The sequence below is a fragment of the Lissotriton vulgaris genome, chromosome 8 (assembly GCF_964263255.1).
Source record: "Lissotriton vulgaris chromosome 8, aLisVul1.2, whole genome shotgun sequence".
NCBI lineage: Eukaryota > Metazoa > Chordata > Amphibia > Caudata > Salamandridae > Lissotriton > Lissotriton vulgaris.
Genome location: NC_141696.1, coordinates 824,185,398 through 824,203,856, shown reverse-complemented (window position 1 = coordinate 824,203,856; position 18,459 = coordinate 824,185,398). Strand labels below are relative to the sequence as shown.

General features: G+C 42.5%; 1 protein-coding gene across 1 annotated transcript; it reads right to left on the bottom strand.

The window, feature by feature from the left end:
* Positions 1 to 7,749: 7,749 nt before the first annotated feature.
* LOC147698056 (transcription factor 15-like) lies at positions 7,750 to 17,823 on the bottom strand. The gene is made up of 2 exons (XM_086934723.1): positions 17,212 to 17,823; positions 7,750 to 15,942 (listed from the first exon to the last, which is right to left on the bottom strand). Exons 1-2 carry the CDS (start codon positions 17,677 to 17,679, stop codon positions 15,910 to 15,912), a joined length of 501 nt encoding a protein of 166 aa, XP_086790849.1. The 5' UTR covers positions 17,680 to 17,823; the 3' UTR covers positions 7,750 to 15,909.
* Positions 17,824 to 18,459: the final 636 nt, after the last annotated feature.

The following is an 18,459-nucleotide window of genomic DNA, read 5'->3' as shown; positions in this document are numbered from 1 at the left end:
GGGGGAAATGTTATAGGGATTCTACCTGGTGCGCAGCAGAGGAACTCGGTTTTATCCCCATTAAGTTTTAATGAGTTGGCTTTCAACACTCACAAATTTCTGTCATGGCTCCCTGGAAGTCTGTTATTGTAAGAGATAGAATAAATTGAGATTTGTCCGCATAGTTGACCACTTTTAGGCTGTGTTATTGATAAGGCTCATATACACATTGAACGGTACAGGACTTAGAGCCGATCCCTGTGGCACTCCCTGATGCAAGTTTTTGTAATCGGAGCAGTAGGGAGACAAAGCAATGGCCTGGAACCGATTTGTTAAGTATAATTCCATCCATTTCAGGACTGTGCCACACCCCCACTCCAATTGCAGCAAGCCTGTCCAGGAGGATTGAATGGCAGACCACATCAAAAGAAGCCAACAAATCGAGCATTATCAGGACTATCAGCTGGCCACCATCTATCCTTATCTGCAGCTCGTCCTGGGCAGGGATGAGGGCCTACTTGGTACCATGGCCTGGTCCGAACCCGAACTGCTCTTCCTCAAAAAGAGAGTGGGTTCAAGGGAGTGAGATAGCCTTCTGCTCACATATCACTCTATTTTCATTGGGAAATGAAGGAGCGATATGGGTCTATAATTTCTTAGAACCAGTGGATCTACTGAGGATTTTTTTAAAGGGTGTAACTATAGCCTTCTTCTATGCAGGTGGTAGTCTCTGGCTTCAGTGATTGATTACACAACTGCAGAGCGGGGGGGGGCAACTCATCTTTAAACTCTTCCTACAGTCTAGGAGGTAGGGGATCTAATGGAGATCCCGGGTTGGTAAATCTGGCACAGAGCAGTGGACATTCCATTGGGATGGGTTCGAAAATATTGACCCTCTGGGCCTATAATTCCATTACTTCTTCTCTGTTCAAGGCCAAGGTGGATGGGGTTTGAGTAGGGACACCTATTTCTTCCAATATCCTGTTAATCTTATCAAAGTTGTTGGTCAGGTTATCGCAGAGCTAACTCGATGGAGTGACTGCCTGTTTAGTTTAGCAACCGAAGGATATCGAAGACCTTCCTCGTGCCATTAGGGGCAGCAAAACTTTAATTAGGGAAGTATTCTGCCTCAGCTTTGCTGACCTCTCTCTTGCAGTTGTACAGAGAGATCTTTAAGCATTTCTTTATTGGCTTCGAGGTATCCCGTCCACCATTTCCTTTCCAGCTGTCTGCATACTAATTTATGCAGTTTTAGTGAGTCATTATACCACAGTGCTAAGGGACTGCACAGAGGATCAGAGCTGGTAACCGGGATCAATGTATCAGGGTTTTACGAATCCCCTGCTCATACACTGCGCAATTGACTTCTTTTGATTTCTCCAAGACAAGACTGATGCAGAGGTCAAAAATGTGCAGCCCATCTATCCTATAAGATTTATGCCAGGCTCTTTCTATTTTTATTGGTAGAGGAGCAGGTTTGCAGAGGCAGGGCTCTATTCCCATGGTTTGAAATGAGCTTAGAGCATGATCATTCCATCACAGTTGCACAATATCATGTACTGAGATCAGACCATTATGAACATGAATGAGGTCTAGGGTGTGTCACCTGATGGGTGGGGCCATACACCCGTTCTTGAAGGCCTAAGATCTCACACGACCGCGGCAAACCCTCAAAAGGGGGTGAGAGGTCTACTACTGCCCAAAGATTAAAGTCACCGAAGATGCAACTTCAGCTGCATTTCTACAAAATCATGAGTGAAAGTGCAATGCACTTACACATCTGAGATGGGAACAATGCTGCTGCAGTATTGCTGATCGGTCCTGAAAAGACAAAGTAGTATCATGCCAAACTGATTTATACAGGAAATCTTGAATAACTTTCCTTGCTAAACGAGCTGAAACCAACTGTGCCAGATCAATACTGGATTGTTTACGGAAGCCCAAATGAGTGATGTTTAAAGCAAACGCACGAGAATACCTTCTGTAGGAACCTTTAGATATGTAGGGGACCTCCAAGTTGAGCCTTCAAACACTGAATATCACCCAGTGCCCACCTCATATTATACAGAAATTATGAATACTGTTATATGTTGTAGCCTACCATACTAGTCTCTAGACTTCCAAGTGGTTAATTCCGTATGCAAAAGCCATAAATTATAATGATTTTCATTTTATTACATTGTTGCAGTGCGATATTGGTTGAAATATTAGCATTTAGATCAAAATACACTACATTGATTTTGTCAGTTATGGTTAACTGTAATACCATAGCTCTCTTAAATTCACAACTCATGTTCTTAAGGCAAGATGTGTAGCATGTCTGTGGTCATTGACGGCCATGGCATTGCTGGTTTCGACAGTCCAAGCTTGTGTAGTAACCATAATTTGCAAGACCAGGTGTGCTGGGTTTGTAGCTTTCTGTACATGATAACATTTGGCATTGTTTACTCTGCACCAACTTCTAAATGCACTGTACCTGTTGAAGGCATGTTGCATGTCACAGAGGCCCAAACAGATTTTGAGAGGCATCAAAATATCTAAATAGTCAAAGAAATGGTACAAATTTACAGACAAGATCTAGACAAGGACAGGAGGAGGATACTGGAAAAAGAGATAGGGACATACCCAGAAAAGGAGGCGAACGATAGAAAAAAAGAGAGAAGATTATTATGACTAGAGCGCTATATAGAGTGAGTAAAAGAAAGATGGAAAGAGAGTGTAAAGAGATGGAAAAGAAGAGAGAATGAGCAGAGGCGGTGAATGAGAGAAAAGGAGGTGAGAATAGACAAGTAGAAGATGACCAGTTATAGGAAAGGATGATAAGTAAAAAGATGACCATGAGTTTAACCAACAGGAATGGCACTTCTTGAAATAAAAAAATGCCAGGAGCAGGTATTTACTATCTTGCAGTACTTGTTTTCTGCTCAGAAGAGCCAGTACTCTCTGAAATTCAAGTGCGTTTGGAATTAGGATTGCTGTGTTTATTAATTCCTCTCACTTTCCTGTTCCTGCCTGCTTCAAGACGACAGAAACTAGCGCATCTGCAACTTTTTTCCTTACACTATAAATACTCATGTGCGCTCACAACATTTTTTCAATTCTATTTATGATTTAAGCCTATCATTGTTGCAATTAGTCAGTTTCGTGCATTTATCATTCTTTCTTGCATCTTTATTCCATGACTCCTACACCTCATAAAATAAAATGTGAACAGGTATTTGTTGTTAGCTACCTCAATAGTATTATTTTGATTGATCTCAGAAGGATTAAAGTCTTGCCAGGCCTAATGGAATCAAACTTTTTACCTAAGGGACAAACATGGATTCCTGAAAAATTCAATTGAAGTTCACTTATTATGCCATCTGCAAAACTTCCACTGACATAAATAGTTTTTTTAATAGTGTATTACTATTTAATATTCTACAGATATCAGTGTTTATGGGTGTGATTCAAGTTTTTTTCATTCTGTGTTATTGTGGCACCTTAGGTCATCTGACTTCATGCTCAGTTCCAGTGTTTCCTGAATGACTGTGCAGGCAATATCTTTCCAAATTTGGGCTCCATTTCAGACCGTCAGAGTGCCTAAGCAGACCATAGAAAGATATTTGATGGCAGCTAAAACTCAGGGGTACTATATAAAACGATGGAAATACAGGTGTAACATTCTGTGTGTTACTAACCTCCGACACAAGGCATTCTTCCCCTTGACTGCAAGAAAGTTGATTCATGTACCAAGGGCATGATTGAGGGCCTATTTGTGAGTTTGGTTGATTGATGGACTGCCAAAGCCACAGTGGCGGTGCAGCAACAACCCCACTGTCATTCTGACCACCCTATTACGAGTTTGGTGATCGGACCATCATTGGACTGCCGGGGATCCGTGACTTCGTGGTGGCATGGAGGTCAGAGGCTCGCTATATGCTGGTGGTGCCCCTGCAGCACCACCAAGCATATTATGAGTTTCCTCACATCCATCCTTTTCATGGTGATGAGCCCGCCATGAAAAATGTGACCATGAGGAAACCAAGGGGTTGCTACACATGGTGTGTCTCCATGTGTGCATGCACCCCATTTTCCTGCACAGCATGGACTTAACAGTCCATGCTGTGCAGGAACACGCTTTGGCGCTCCCTTGCTATGGCTCGCAAATGAGCCTTAGCAAGGCATAGCTGTAGGACTGCCAATGGACCACCCGCCAGACCAGGAGAAAACACCTAACCTGGCGGGTGGTGACAGAGTTTGGCACTGTGGGAGCAGGGCGGTGGCATGGTGGCCCACTCCCACGCCACCAAACTCTTAAGAAGGCCCTTAGAGTACAGGTACTATGTCGCAAATGTTACAGCGTAATGTCCCACCAAAGCCTTGGTTCCCTGCCTTATTTAGAGACAGGAGTACCTTAAGTATTCATTCGTTGGACACTCCATTAGCTCTATCAATGGAACACTTCCTCCGAAGGCTCAGCAGGATAGGACCTGAAATTCCACACCTTACCAGGTGTAATGGCTTAGTATGTCACACAACAAACAGAATGCTGCTAAGATTCTTTAAGGGAGAACCCTGAACAATGATACCCCACATCATGGTATTGTACCAGGAAAGTGAAGGAAGTCCCCACAAGAAATTTTGGTTCAGCTACTTTTCTAAGTGTCAGACCCCCCCCCCCCCCCCCTCCCCCCCCCCCCCCCCACACAGAGGTTTGAGTCTAGTTGCACCCAGAGTTGTGCATGATTTGAGAAAATAGCCTTAGGGCAAAATGAGCCACAAATAATCTCCACAGAATCACCCAGCTCGGAGCGCTTCAGATATATTCTGCATTTTAGGACAGGAAGCACCTGTCTGCCCGGGCACCTTTCAGGGTGGTTTAGCCCTTAACTACCACAGACGGATTATAAAAATACCCATTTCAACCGGAAACTCTAGGGGTTAAGCAGGTGCTTAAACAGTGCAACATTTTGCATTAATTGTTAGTATTGTAAATAAGCCAAGCGAAATACTGGCATACTCTCCAGCAAGTTCGAGCATTTTGCCTTCTACTTGTTATGCAAAATTCCTAAATGTATGCTATTATGCCACGTCAAGAAATGATGTACCATTCACAGCAAAAATGAAATGTGAGCGTGTGGGAACAGCACAAATTACCAGAACTTGAGAGGCTGCTGTTTACGGTTCCTGTGTTTTTTTGCTTCTTTTCTCCCTAAAACACAAAGGGCCAGATGTATGATTGCGATTCGCAATTAGGAAATCACAAAACAGAATGCATGAAAGTGTCTGTTCAACACTTTAGCGATTCCCAGGGGATCGCAAATGACCTACCTCATGAATATTAATGCGGTAGGTCACAATTTACGACCCCCTTAGGAATTGCAAAAATCACAGGGATAGTGGCCTGCTGGGCTCAGCATACCACCATGTCTGTGATTGCTTTTAAATAAAGCAATTTTTTTAAATGTAGCCTGTTTTCCTTAAAGGAAAACGGGTTCCCTGTCAACAAAAAAAATAATTCTTTTCATTATGGTTGAGCATTCGAGATCTGTTGTATATACATATCATATACTTATATGTGTATGTGCTTTGTGGGCTCTGGAGATCATTCCTAGGACTTGTCTGCTTCCATTTAGGGAATTTGTTCTGTTCAACTGCCTCTATTTAACTGTTCTGATAGAAAACGGCCAGCAGACGTCAGTAAAATACCAAAATTGCTTTCTGCTGAGGGACTTTCTTTTTTTTATTTTTCAGGCAACTGTCTCTATTTAACTTTCTTGATAGAAAAAGACCAGCAGAGGTCTGTAAAATACCAGAATCCCTTTAGCATTCTCTAGATTCCAGTCCATAGAAATTGTATTCCACGAGCATCCGTAGACAATAATATATTTTTTTAATTTTGTATTTTCGGTGATATGACTACTGAATGCCCTGATTTTATATTAAAAACAGAGCTGTGAACTATACCATTTTCAGCTGAAAGACAGTATTTCTCTCCATGTGTTCCCATACCTGGCATGTCACGCAGTTTGGTGCTTACTTTCCCTCCATGTTAAAGAACAGTAGATGTTTCAGCACCCAGGGTAATGTGCTGGACAGCTAATTACATATAGGGTCCCAAAGATAAGACCGATTGCATTACAAATGCTTGTTTTTTAGGAGCATAAGAGCAGGCAGTGGTCCGTGGGATGGGTTTGCTGCATCAGAAATGCAATTTTTGGCAATCGCAAAAGGGCTGATTCTGTGATTCGGTCGGTTTGCGAAGAGCAAAATGCTTGCTGTATCTGACACAAAATGCGTTCTTGAACCCAAAATGAACAATAGGACGCATCTAGTGCTAAAGTAGAGGACCATATTGTGGTTTCACATCTTAGAAGCCGTAATGGGTGCCCAAAACTAAATAAGTCTGCTACCATGTCAGCACAATGGTAGCATACCGGTGCATTGCTTAAATGATGATTTTGCTTTCAACCTAGTGAGGTTAATTCTTTATTAGCACAAGATTTATTAAAAACAAACAAAGCTCTCTGTAACCACTTCTAAAAATGGCTCAAATTCTGAATACGATTTGAGTTTTACACTAGAATGCATTATTCCTAACCATTAACTCCAACTGGCGTTCACTGCCTCATTCAGTAAGCAAAGTGCATGTAAATGTGACTTGCCTGTGCCATGCCAAAATTTATAAGTGCAAGATATTCATAAAAGGTGACCTGGCACTGGTACATCCTGTTACTCACATAATATTACCTAGCATTAGTATACGTACACATGGATATATCCTACTCAAGGTGTGGGAGGGAGTTCCAAGTTGGGTTTGCCTTGTAAGTTTGAAAACACTCAAAGTCCTGTACATACCCATTCCCATCCTTGATATTGTAGAAGATTTAGCCCTGATAATAGCAGGAGTAAATAACATTGTAGGATGAAAAGGGGAAATAAACATTCGAAACTGGTGTGGATGTAAAGGAAGTAGGTTTTGGACGGTAAAAAAAAATTACGGCGACAAACAGTATACTGTGTAAACGCTATTGCATTTCTGCGTGGACTCTGTACAAGATGTACAATTATTTAGGAAGAAATGCCTTCGCATTGGTGAAAAAGGGAATCCACAGAGGTTTTCTTGGAGTATGTCTAGAAACATGTGCCTGGTGCAGCTTTCCAGGCATACTTTTGGAGTTTTGTAATGTGGCCGTAATTCTTCAATAAGCATACATGCAGTTTATTCACAAGCAGAACTGGAAATAGTACCAGTGGCGGCTGCCACAGAGTAGCACGGGTTGGGCGTGGGAGAATAAAAAATAAATTAAAAAGTTACTTACGTTGCTGCCAGCCGCCGCCGTGCCTGTTTTCTTCTGTTCCTGCTTGAAGCAGGAAGCACACACAGGCTCTCCTACGGCTGTGTATTACAGCCTGGTGGGGAACATGCAAAGTGCGCATGACTGTTTGGCCGGCCCAAGACGGCCGGCCAAACCGTCATGTTTAATTAAGTGCCCAACCTCTCCTCTCCTGCTGGCTGTGATGCCATCTTAGCCCCGCCCGCACCTTCAACTTGCCTAACAACGGAAAAATAAAATAACAACATATGTTATCATTTTATTTTTCCTTTTTCCACTGCTCAAAGAGCAGTGGGGGCGGTGCTGTCACTGAATAGTACTATTGCCGGAATAATGAAAGCTGTACTGAGGCTACGGGAACTGTGTGTTCTCTTTCAGCATTATTTAGCCAACAGATAAAAGTGAAGTGGGTTAATAACTCAAGGCCAATAAATCTTACAAATTCACCATTTTTAAATAAAATAGGATTTATTTATTTTTATAAATAATGTGCATTTTCAAAGCAGGACCATATGTCTGTAACAATATCATCAAGATGAGAGTCCAAAAATGTAACTAGCAGTAGGAAATATATTCACGCTATTAACATTTTCATCATGCCAACATTTCGCCAAGGACAGTTAAACAATAGGCAAAAACGTGATAAACCAAATTTGCACGATTTTTGTTGCTAACAAAATAAAGAATGTAGCAAACAGTTTCCTCTACCTTTTCCACTGGAAGAGACGGGTATGAATACCTGACACAGTCTGTTGGCTTCATTCTGTGTTCCGTAAGCCGCAAACATGGTAAAAAGTCAGTTTATCCCCACTTTTGTACTATGCAAAATCTTCTACAATATACCCCAGTGCTATAGAGAAACACTTATTTTTGTCATAAATACGTTGTGCAAATAATACAATTAGAAGTCGGGTGCTTTATTCAAGTATACATTACAAAAGAAAATCACAATTTGTTCACACGAGAACCAAAAGTAAAAAAATAATCATGAAATTCCCTGAAAGTACAGTACATTCAGACATACATTCATATGTCTTTTCATGAGGTAATCTAGTCATTTAATTGGGACTGTGATGTGAATCTCAGTTTTAAAATACATTCACTGGATTCTGTGCAATATTACAATTCTAATCACAGCCAGGTTAAGGAAAAACGTTGGTACATGATAAAAGCCGCCACTGACGAATACTGCATCTGTGAGAATGATTGTATATTGTCAACTGATAAGCACATTGTTTTTTTGCCAGATACAAAGTTAACGGTGGTAAGAATTATAGGTATTGCTTCACAATACTATCCTATCTCAGGGCCATTTTTTCTCACCAATATGGCATACATATATGTATGTACAACATGTACATAAAAAGATATCTTAATTTACCTTTCATAATATTAAGCGTTTTTAGATGTGGTGCACACCACAGTATTATGAAAATGCACATTTATGTGTTTTAAGGAAAATTTAACAAAGCAAAAACAAGCTTGTGTTACATTGTATATATGTTATTGCACTTATGCCACTGTTTCACCACTTGATTTCACTGTATTTTTAAAAGTCCACAGATGTTATTACAACTTTCTATAACTATATCTGAATTCATAAAAAACTCCAACAATCGTATGTGTACAATTTAGTACAGATAACTGCACACTGTGCCTTGTCTTGCTTAGGGGTATCATATTTCACTGTAGAGAAATTATACACATTATGCAAAATGAAACATGTCATTGAGACATATGCATTCTTCAGGGGGGGAGAAAAACTTTATGGATAGGACCAGTTTTTCCTATGTGTGGCACTTTTATAATTAAAACTGTAATCGTTCCTCTGAGGTGCATATATAAGTTTTAGACATTTGTGTCGATTCATCAAGCAGACCATAACTACAGTAACGCTGTTGCTGGCCTGCTAATGTGCATTCAAAGTGCCAGTCACTGTTGTTGACGGACAACTGCATCTTTATACTCCTCCTGTAAATTTGGAAATTTGGCCTCAATGAGTCCTAAACTCATGAGCCACTGGGTCACAAATTTAATAAGGTATCTCATTTCAGTGCAAAACCATGGAAACTTACTTTGCAGTTTAGTTTCCTGGCAACTTGGAAGGTGCTGCGAGTTGAAGTTTAGCTTTAACGATTACACGCACACAAAAAAGTGTTTAAAACTCTCAAAATATACAAATATGAACCAACTACACATTTTCAACGCCATACCCGTTTTCAAAATGAAATCTAACATTGCAGAGCAAATGCAGGAGCAGCAAACATGACATAAGTACATGAAGTTCTACATTAGATGTTCAAACATAGTCATCTGTCAAAATAGGTATCTAAGTTAGAAATGTAAGGTTCATATCCCAAACCACAGGGGAACCGCAATCTAACATGACACAGAACCCAGAAATATCCCTCAAACGAGGATATGTGTTTGCACTTAATTCCTTAAGATCTACAAAGAATCACATCACAGGCTTGCACCCTTAAATCTCAGCTTGTTAGCGGCTCTAGCACCCCCTCCAGACTCTCATATCTCTTAAGTTATCCCAGGCACGACATGCACAAAATACTGCCTAAAGGTTTTTCTGACTAAAACACTACATTGACTCTGATTGGGCAGGTGAACCCATATCACTCAAACATGCTTTCAAAAGATGAGACCATCCTGTAGAAAAACCAGATCGGGAGGCCGCTCCTTCTCCTTCCTTGCAGCCAAAGCCTGGAACGCCCTTCCTCTCCACCTCCGACAGACAACATTGCTTCCCAACTTCGCTAGAAACCTCAAAACCTGGCTCTTTGACATATCCAATCCTGGATGGACTGGACCCTGCACCCCACCCCCACCCCCACCCCCTTGAGCTTAACAAACGCTTGATTGATTGATTGTAGTTCACCGTCATGATGTCCTCACTTTGACTGAAATAGACCCACAGAATATGGAACTATTTTGCAGCAGGTGGCCTTTGGCTCACCCCTCCACCAGCCAGCACCTCTTGCCTCCAACTTCAGTCCCATACAGCACCCACCTGTCTCTTTCTCTATATAGACCGCTTCCCTCACTCTCAGCAGATCCAGGCCTTGCCGTGATCCCTGGATTCTGGAAGCCTCGATCCCACTTTAGATGCATGACTGATATTTTCTGTGGCCTTGCGCTGCTTACATTTGTGTATGACCTGTGTGTCAGAAGTCTGAATCCTCGCAAAACAACTCAGTTGTTTCTTCTTCTCAGGTTGATAAAATGAGCAACATTAAATTGGTAATGGTAACACCTGTTTGCAAAACTTAGAAATGTGCAGAACCGTGGTATCAGGTGGTATATTAAAATATTTGTTATTATTGTGAAGAGCACAGCTGCTCCTTTTAAGGTCTTACATGTGATGCATATGGTCTCGCTTGCGAGCGATATTGTATTTAACAAGGGGCTTGCAGCCCCTCCCCCCCCTCCCAATTGCTTAACATTTATTGGCTTCATTTTCCCTCTTTTTTGCTGCCTACTAATTGGCCAGCCGGCTGGCTTCACTTTCTCTTCTTTCGGCTGGAGCATGGACCAAGTACTAATTGCTTCAGCTTTATTGCTATCTTTCTGCTGCTCACACTGTGATTGAGGTAATACTTTTATGTTTTCTTCTTTGTGGTCGTCCTTCTTGAACCTTTTGCCATTGGTAGCTATGCTTTACTATGCCACAAGCATTTCAAAGAAGTACTTTTCTTCTTTGAAATGGATGTTTATTGTGACAACAGATGTTATCTGCTTTCATGGTGACAGCGGATGTATAGGCTTCCAACTGTATTTTCACTAAGATATGGACATGGGCAGGATTTCTTTCTTTATGTGATAGGATTTTGTGCCAAATATATTTTTTCTTTTCAAGCCAGAGGAGATTAACAGATTTGCTAAGAATCACATGGGTTTTGCACCGAGACCTAACAACCACTAGAAAATCAGATGAGACTATTAGGCGTGCCATTTATTTTTATTCATACCACACAGCATGGACTTTGCCCACTTTAACAATGATTTGAAGTCAAGCTGTATGGCAGCTGGCTACTGTGCAGCAAGGCTCAAAATAATATTTTTTTTAAAGTTTAAAAATTATTATGATGCATCAAGCGCTAAAGTACTTTAAAAAAAGCATCTTGTTAAATTCGTTTTAGCCACACTGCAAAGCATCCACGCTGCTGTAAAGCATGGCTGCAAAAAATTAGCTCAGCCAATAGCTGTAATAGGCGAGACATATTGGCTTTGCCAGTGCTTGTTTTCAACCGTGCTGACCCTGCATTGGTCCTGACATCTCACTCCCATCCTCATGAAGTCAAGCTATAGTACTGGAGGAAAGCCAGTCAGTGCAAATCACCCTTCAAGCAGCAGCACTATTTTCTGTGAATTTCGTGGTGTTCCACTTACCTCGAAGGAATCAAACATGACAGTTCACTTTGTAACAATTGGGTTAATATAGACTTACTGTTGTGATAGATGGGCTCAATCTCAAAACAATAAGAAACATAGGAGCATATTATCATGAAACGGCGTTAAAATTATTGTCGCTTTAGCGGCAGGAAACTGCCGCTAAAGCAGCGATAATGGGCTTGATAATATGCCCTTGTGAATTCCCATAGAAGCCCATGTTCTGGTGTGAAGATGGGCTTCTATTGGAATTCTCAAGGGCATATTATCAAGCACATTATTGCCGCTTTAGCTACATTCTACCACTGTCAGAGTAAAGCAGCTGAAAGAGGGGTTTAGGCTGATTCTAAAATTTTTGTAGAGAGTGATATATTTTTGTAGAAAGTGATATTTTATCTTTTTTTTTTGTCTATTTTTACAATGTATGTATTTGCATGCTGCAGACTGGTATTTGCATGCTGAAAAAAAAACTGTGAGCTTTGATCGAGTCATGGCGGCTTGGTTCTGGCTCAGCTAGCGGTGGACAAGACAACAAATTAACAAACAGGGAGAGCAGAACGGAGCCAGGGGTCTTGCTCGGATCTTAGTGCCCATCAGGCGCGCAACACCCATTGGACTCACCGGGCTTCAGCCCCCCCCCCCCCCCCCCCCCTCCGTCGTGTGTGGCAGCCCGGGATGAGACAGATCCCGGGCACACACACAGCTGCACCCGATCGTTTAGCAGGTCTTTAAAAGACCATTTGAATGCTAATTAGGCCTTGCTGTTGTTTCACCCCTTGTTGGAGGCCCTGCAGCTCCACTCTGCCTACTGATTAAAGGTTCAGTCCCCCCCCCCCCGAAATTTTTCCTTACCCCCCGAAATTCGGCTCTAGTTGCGCCTCTGGTGCCCATAGACGAGCCGAGCCCTGAAAATGTGTTGTATAAATCATACAGCAAACCATGCATAATATAATAGTCTCTTCAAATAAAAAAAAAAGTGTCTTTACCATCCAGAAGTTTTGTCATTAATAGGGCACATTATAGCACTACACTGAGAAGTACTTATTTAACATCATAATTTTGTACAACTGTTAGTCTGAACTCACATATTTAGAAGTGCTTTCATACGCGATAATGAAGAAAGAAAGAGTTTTGGTGAAAGAAAATATTTGCCTAAGATCACACAATTTAAGAAGGGAAGTTGCGATTTATCCGTGTTTTCTGGTTTCACTCTGTACAAATCAGCCTGAAAATGGGTATCTATTTGGATTTCAGAATCACATGATGTTGAGTCAATGCTGAGACTCAAACCTGGTTCCTGAGTTCTATAGTTGTGAGCTTTTGGTGAATCTCTCGCCTCTAGGCTCAGCCCTTGAGTAACAAGAGAGGGAGCGAGAGTAGGATTTCTAAGAAGACATATCAAAGAAATTACATTTGATTTTTAACATTTGCTTGGAGTTCGAACAGTCGCCCTTTTTGACTGTTATGTTTGTATTAAATGAGCACACTGCTAGTAGTGAATGGCTGGACCTTCCCTGGAACTGAATGCCCACTAGCGTGGGTGGACTAATGACGAATGTGCCAGGTCACAAAGTCCTAAGAGGGATACCAGGACAGTTCACGTTCTTGTCCTTTGCAGAGTTCGCAAGTTTCTCTTTCATAAGTACCTCATCCACACAAGACTGTTTTCTTTTCTTTTTATTTGGGTATTTTTAGTGCTGAATTTTTAATGCCATAAACAAGACTAGAAGTATTACAGGGAAAGAAAAAGGCCTATACTGCATGAGATACTTCTACGTGGAAGTGTTAAACTTGATCGCTCTTGGGATGAAGTGAGAGCCATGCACTCCAGGCACCTGCCCTCCAACACCACTCTGCAGACAGCTGAACATACAATATTTTTCTAGGGGGATGCAAGATGGAGTGGACAGAATCACCAAGTAAACACCCTAATGTTTCATGGGAAAGGGTTAGCCTTAGTGGAGAAAGAAGAATACACCAGTTTAAAATATAAAAAGGTGGTGGGGTGGGCATTTTTAAGCTGAATATGATCAAAACGTTGTGGGAACAGCTTAGCGAAAATGAATCAGCAAAAGTGAGATAGATTCTAGGACAGCAAAAGAGCTGTTGGGTCCAATCGTAGAGCTTTGTATGACCAGTCAATTTGGAAATAATGTTGTTCAGTGCGAGTAAAAGGGATTTTAAGTAGATAGATCAGTGTTGTTTGGTGGCTATTGTTGAACAGGAATCTAGATGTGAGCCTTGTCCGAAGGATACAGGCATATACATTACAAGAGCCCATTGTGGCTGACCAATACCTCTTAAGTTAATTGACAGTATTTTTCCCACCAGCACGTCTGTCTCCAATTGCCTCACTGTAAGGAAGTTTTTGTCCTGAATAAAAAATGATGTGTTAAATTTAAGACAGAACAGCTAGGCACTGCCACACTTTCCTTTCGGACTCAGCAGCTCAAAGGAGGAATCAAAGATGCGCACCCTGTGTTTTATTTTACATGTCCATGAAGGGATAAATCACTTTATGAAAGTCAAGCTCTGTATATTGGTACGGTGTGTAGCTTTATATTTATGATTACACCAATGATGCCCATTCACGTACCACATGATACAAACTGAATTGCATTTGGTACTTAAAAGAAGGGGCTAATTAGTACCCAACTCAATGGTACTCATTTTATCAACTCTTGAAAATGATAAAAGTATGTAAAACATTCTAGGATTCAAACGCACACCTAAGCAATTAACATGGAGTGGTTTGTAGCGGCCATATAATCCAACGAGCTCTTTTATCAGAACTGAATTTGTGACCTGCAGGTTACACAAAGATCTATGTAAACAAATGGATTAACTTTGTGAGTCATTTTACTAGCATACAACATTATGACTTGCAGGTGACAAAAAGAGCTCTGCATGCTAATTTATTACGATTCAGACCTCTGAACAGATTACATACTCCAATCTCTGTAGCCAGTGCTTTAACCACCTGAGATTTGAAGCCCGACTATAATCTAAAACTTACTGATTACAGACAAAAATCTGCAACAGATGCCTTGACGTTCAAAGGCATCCAGAAATGTTACCTGTTTGGGATCAATAAAGTGAGTTGGAAGGCTTTACTGTTGCTTCTCTCTACATAAATTTCTTTTGAGTCAATGTGTGAACGAATAATTCATTAGGACTGACTGCCCATATTCTGTCAGTGAATCTAACCACTCATGGCTCTGACCGTCTTGATTGCACATCCTTTCTGCCACCGGTCCCAGAGGGTTCCCCTCACTGCGTTTTTTCCATTTCAAGCACTGTCCATCAGATAGTGTGCCTCAGCACATATGCGCCTTGTATTCACTTCTTATCTCTTCATGCCTTAAATCATAGATACCACATACCATAAAATAATCTAAACATTTTAAACTCTATCCCCACCTGTTTGCACTAACCCTGAGGCATCAATCCCTTAACAGACCCATATATCTGCAAATAGGTATATCTAACCTACAAGATATTATGTGATACAATGAGGCGTACCAGACTTAGGAATGATCCTCGTGGCAATCCCATGTGCCAACCCCTGTTGCTCCAGTCACCAGAACAGTTTTTCCACCCATCGCTAGAGTACTTCTTAAATCAGTACAGCACAACAGCAATCATGCCAATGCTGTTCATCTTGATGACAGTCCTTACCTATTGAGTATATTCAATGACTCAAAAAACATGGCAACTCGTGCCCTATGTGCTTTTGGGGTATAGATCACTCCGTTCAAACACCTTCGATACCACTCCAAACACATTACCTCCCCATCCTGTACAAAGCCTGGTGCTTGAGGAGGGCTCTGGAGACTGTTTTGACAGGCCCCACTGATGGGAACCACTGCATGGCAAGGATCAGGTTTCATCATGTGTCATAGGTTTAGAAGACATCAATACCCGGACAGCCATGTTAGGTTTAACTTTTCCAGTACTAAAATAGATGCCTCGCCAGGTGCAACTTTCACCCACGGTGTTCGCTTTCAGGTGCCAAAAGCTCTAAATAATCCCACCACATCATGAAACAAAGTGCATATCATTTTTGCGGCTACGACGTAGTTCATTTAGTGTAATCGCATAAGTTCAATGTAAACATCATAGTGCACGGAAGGTGCTGTTCTTAGGACAGTTCTATATTCAGTGCAAGGGGTGGGCCTGATCCTTGTCTCTGTGAATGTCCACACACAGCTCAGACAGACAAGTGCTTCTCCCCTTCTCTGTTCTGTAAGAAGGGACAGAAAGCCAGCATTAGAAAACAAGGCTTAATAAACCATTCCCTTTACCTTATCTCCCAGAGAACCTCAATGGGTGTTATCTTTACAGCTCTAGATTCAAAACATAAAACCTGGTAGCAATGTTTGCTCCGAACTATTTGTGGGTTTAACCGATTATGACGATGTTTGCTTTACTCCTTCGTCTTTACAATAATTAGTATGATCCTACATGGCTGGTATTTTCTGTGGCATTGCATCCCCTCTATGACCACCAATGTTATTTTATGCGGCCCTGTATTCCCCTTTGTGTTTACAGCAGCTATTTTCTGTGGCCCATCGTCCACTTTATTTGAAATGTAATGTTTTCTGTTGCTTTACATCCCCTCTGTGCACAGTTACTATGTCCTTTAGGCTTAGATCCACTTATGTGAACGGCTGATGCTTTTTGTAGTCTCCCATCCCCTCCTATGGGCACAGCTGCTGATTTCAGCAGACTAGTACACACTTTATTCAACTGTGTTCTGGCTATTAGAACACGTGCACAACTGCCTGGCTCATCTACTGACTTAGTGGCACTGCAAGGGCAAACTAGAGACATAGGTTTAACAAACACCAATTCAGACTCCGCATTACAGTTTGATTTCTATGCGCGGCACCATACAGTTTGCCTCTTAAAAACAGAACAGCTTTCTCAAGTGCTCAGTGCTTTCCCCCTTACCATAGGAGAAAACAATTTAGACTGCATCGAAGCTGACGTCGTGTTGAAGTGTATACTTCTGTAATTGTCATAAGAAGGTTGAGTGACACTTCCAAACAGATCTGCATAACGCTTAAAAGCGGGCAGCAGTTAGCACCAGCACTATACACAAAAGCTCGGTGATAATTAAAAGGACTGCACGAGTGCTTTACCCTTAAAACAAAAGTGCTTAAAGAGATGTGTGGTGTCCTATGATATTGCATCCTGTGTTACAGAATGCGAGGACAGAGATGGGGATGGAGGGGAGAAGAACCGAGGAGCTTTTTGTACGCTACAAAATAAGACATTGGGGGAGAACAACGTCTAAAATGAAAGGATGAGGTAGAGAGCTTTGTAATTCAAGCCTTAACTTGTTGGACAACTGAGAACAAGCGACGTGGAACCCGTTTGGGGGCTGGCTAAAAGTGACATGTTTTGGTTACAATTGGGGACCACAGAGGAAATTCATTCCCCTCTAGCACTTCCCGTGAGGCGATCCCAGCGGTGGGCGTGCACGGACACCTGCCTACCACACACGTACCAGCTTCCGTTGGTTTCCCAGGCAGAAGGTGCAGATGGGCCTGGGGGCGCCAGGGCCGACGCTCGCGCCCCCGGAGGCCGGCCGGTACTGCAGGCAGGGCTGCCCATCCAGGCAATCCTCTCCCAGGAGGAGGATGTTGGCGAGGTGCGAGATGTAACTGGAGGCCAGGCGGAGGGTTTCTATTTTGGAGAGCTTGCGGTCGGCGGGCTCGGTAGGGATGAGCGTCCTGAGGGCAGTGAAGGCCGTGTTTACGCTGTGCGTGCGATCCCGTTCCCGGGCGTTGGCCGCCTGGCGCTGCTTGCTGACGCCCGTCAGGCGGTTCTTCCGTTTCCGCTTTCCCTTGCCGCCGTCACTCGGGCTGCTGCCGCTGTTGGACTTTTCCGAGCTCTCGCTGCCGCTTTCGAGGTCTTCGATGTCCGACGCGTAGCTGCTGCTCTCCCCGAACTGGCTGCTCGCTGTAGACTTCATCCCCCCGCGCCGGCCGCCTGTCCCACCGCCTGCCCGGCTGCCCCATCACTTTTATGCACTGCAGGGAAACAGCACCTGTTGGGAACGGGCAGCCCTACTTGAGCCACTGACACCTCAGCAGGCCATTTTTTGAATGGTTGCCCCTTTTAGATTCAGCATGTGGTCGCTCCGTAAGGCAAGAAAGGTGGAGCTGGGACGGTCAACTGTGGCCGCTAGGGCTGCACTCTGGCTCAAGTGCACCTGTTGTCGTTGTCATGCTGAGGGCAACAACCACAGCAATAACCTTTGAGAGCAGCCGGTGCACTTGAAGGCCTGACGGACCGTCACGCAGACCTAACCCCCAGAATGCAGTTGTGACTAAATGTTTATACAAAAGTTCCCTCAAAAATGGGGGGAGGCCGGTTTCTAAAATGACCTGTCCCGTTCTATACATAGACTGGTTATCCCAATGATACTAAGCGCGATTGGAGTGATGCAAATAGTATGTAGTATGGGAGCTAAAAAAAGAACACTTTCCTAAATCATATTTACAGCCAAGCCAACAACAACAGAGGTTCAGGGCATGGTGCTTGATACCAAGCACTTTGACAAAGACCTTTGGTATAATGGCGTGTTTCATTCTGAAATCAACGCATACTGCGGATTTGGTACCACAAAAATAGAAGCCAGAAATATTTTTAGTATATACTCAAAAAGTAAAAACCTTCTGTTTCCGCTTACAGGTCCAAGTCCGACACCTGTTCATTTTTTTGTCTCTAATGTAGAGCTCATCCTCTCGTG

Coding starts and splice junctions, on each gene's coding strand:
- LOC147698056 (XM_086934723.1), bottom strand. CDS start 17,679: ATGAAGTCTACAGCGAGCAGCCAGTTCGGGGAGAGCAGCAGCTACGCG. Junction 15,943..17,211: donor TGGGAAACCAACGGAAGCTG/GTACGTGTGTGG, acceptor CCCTTCTTACAG/AACAGAGAAGGGGAGAAGCA.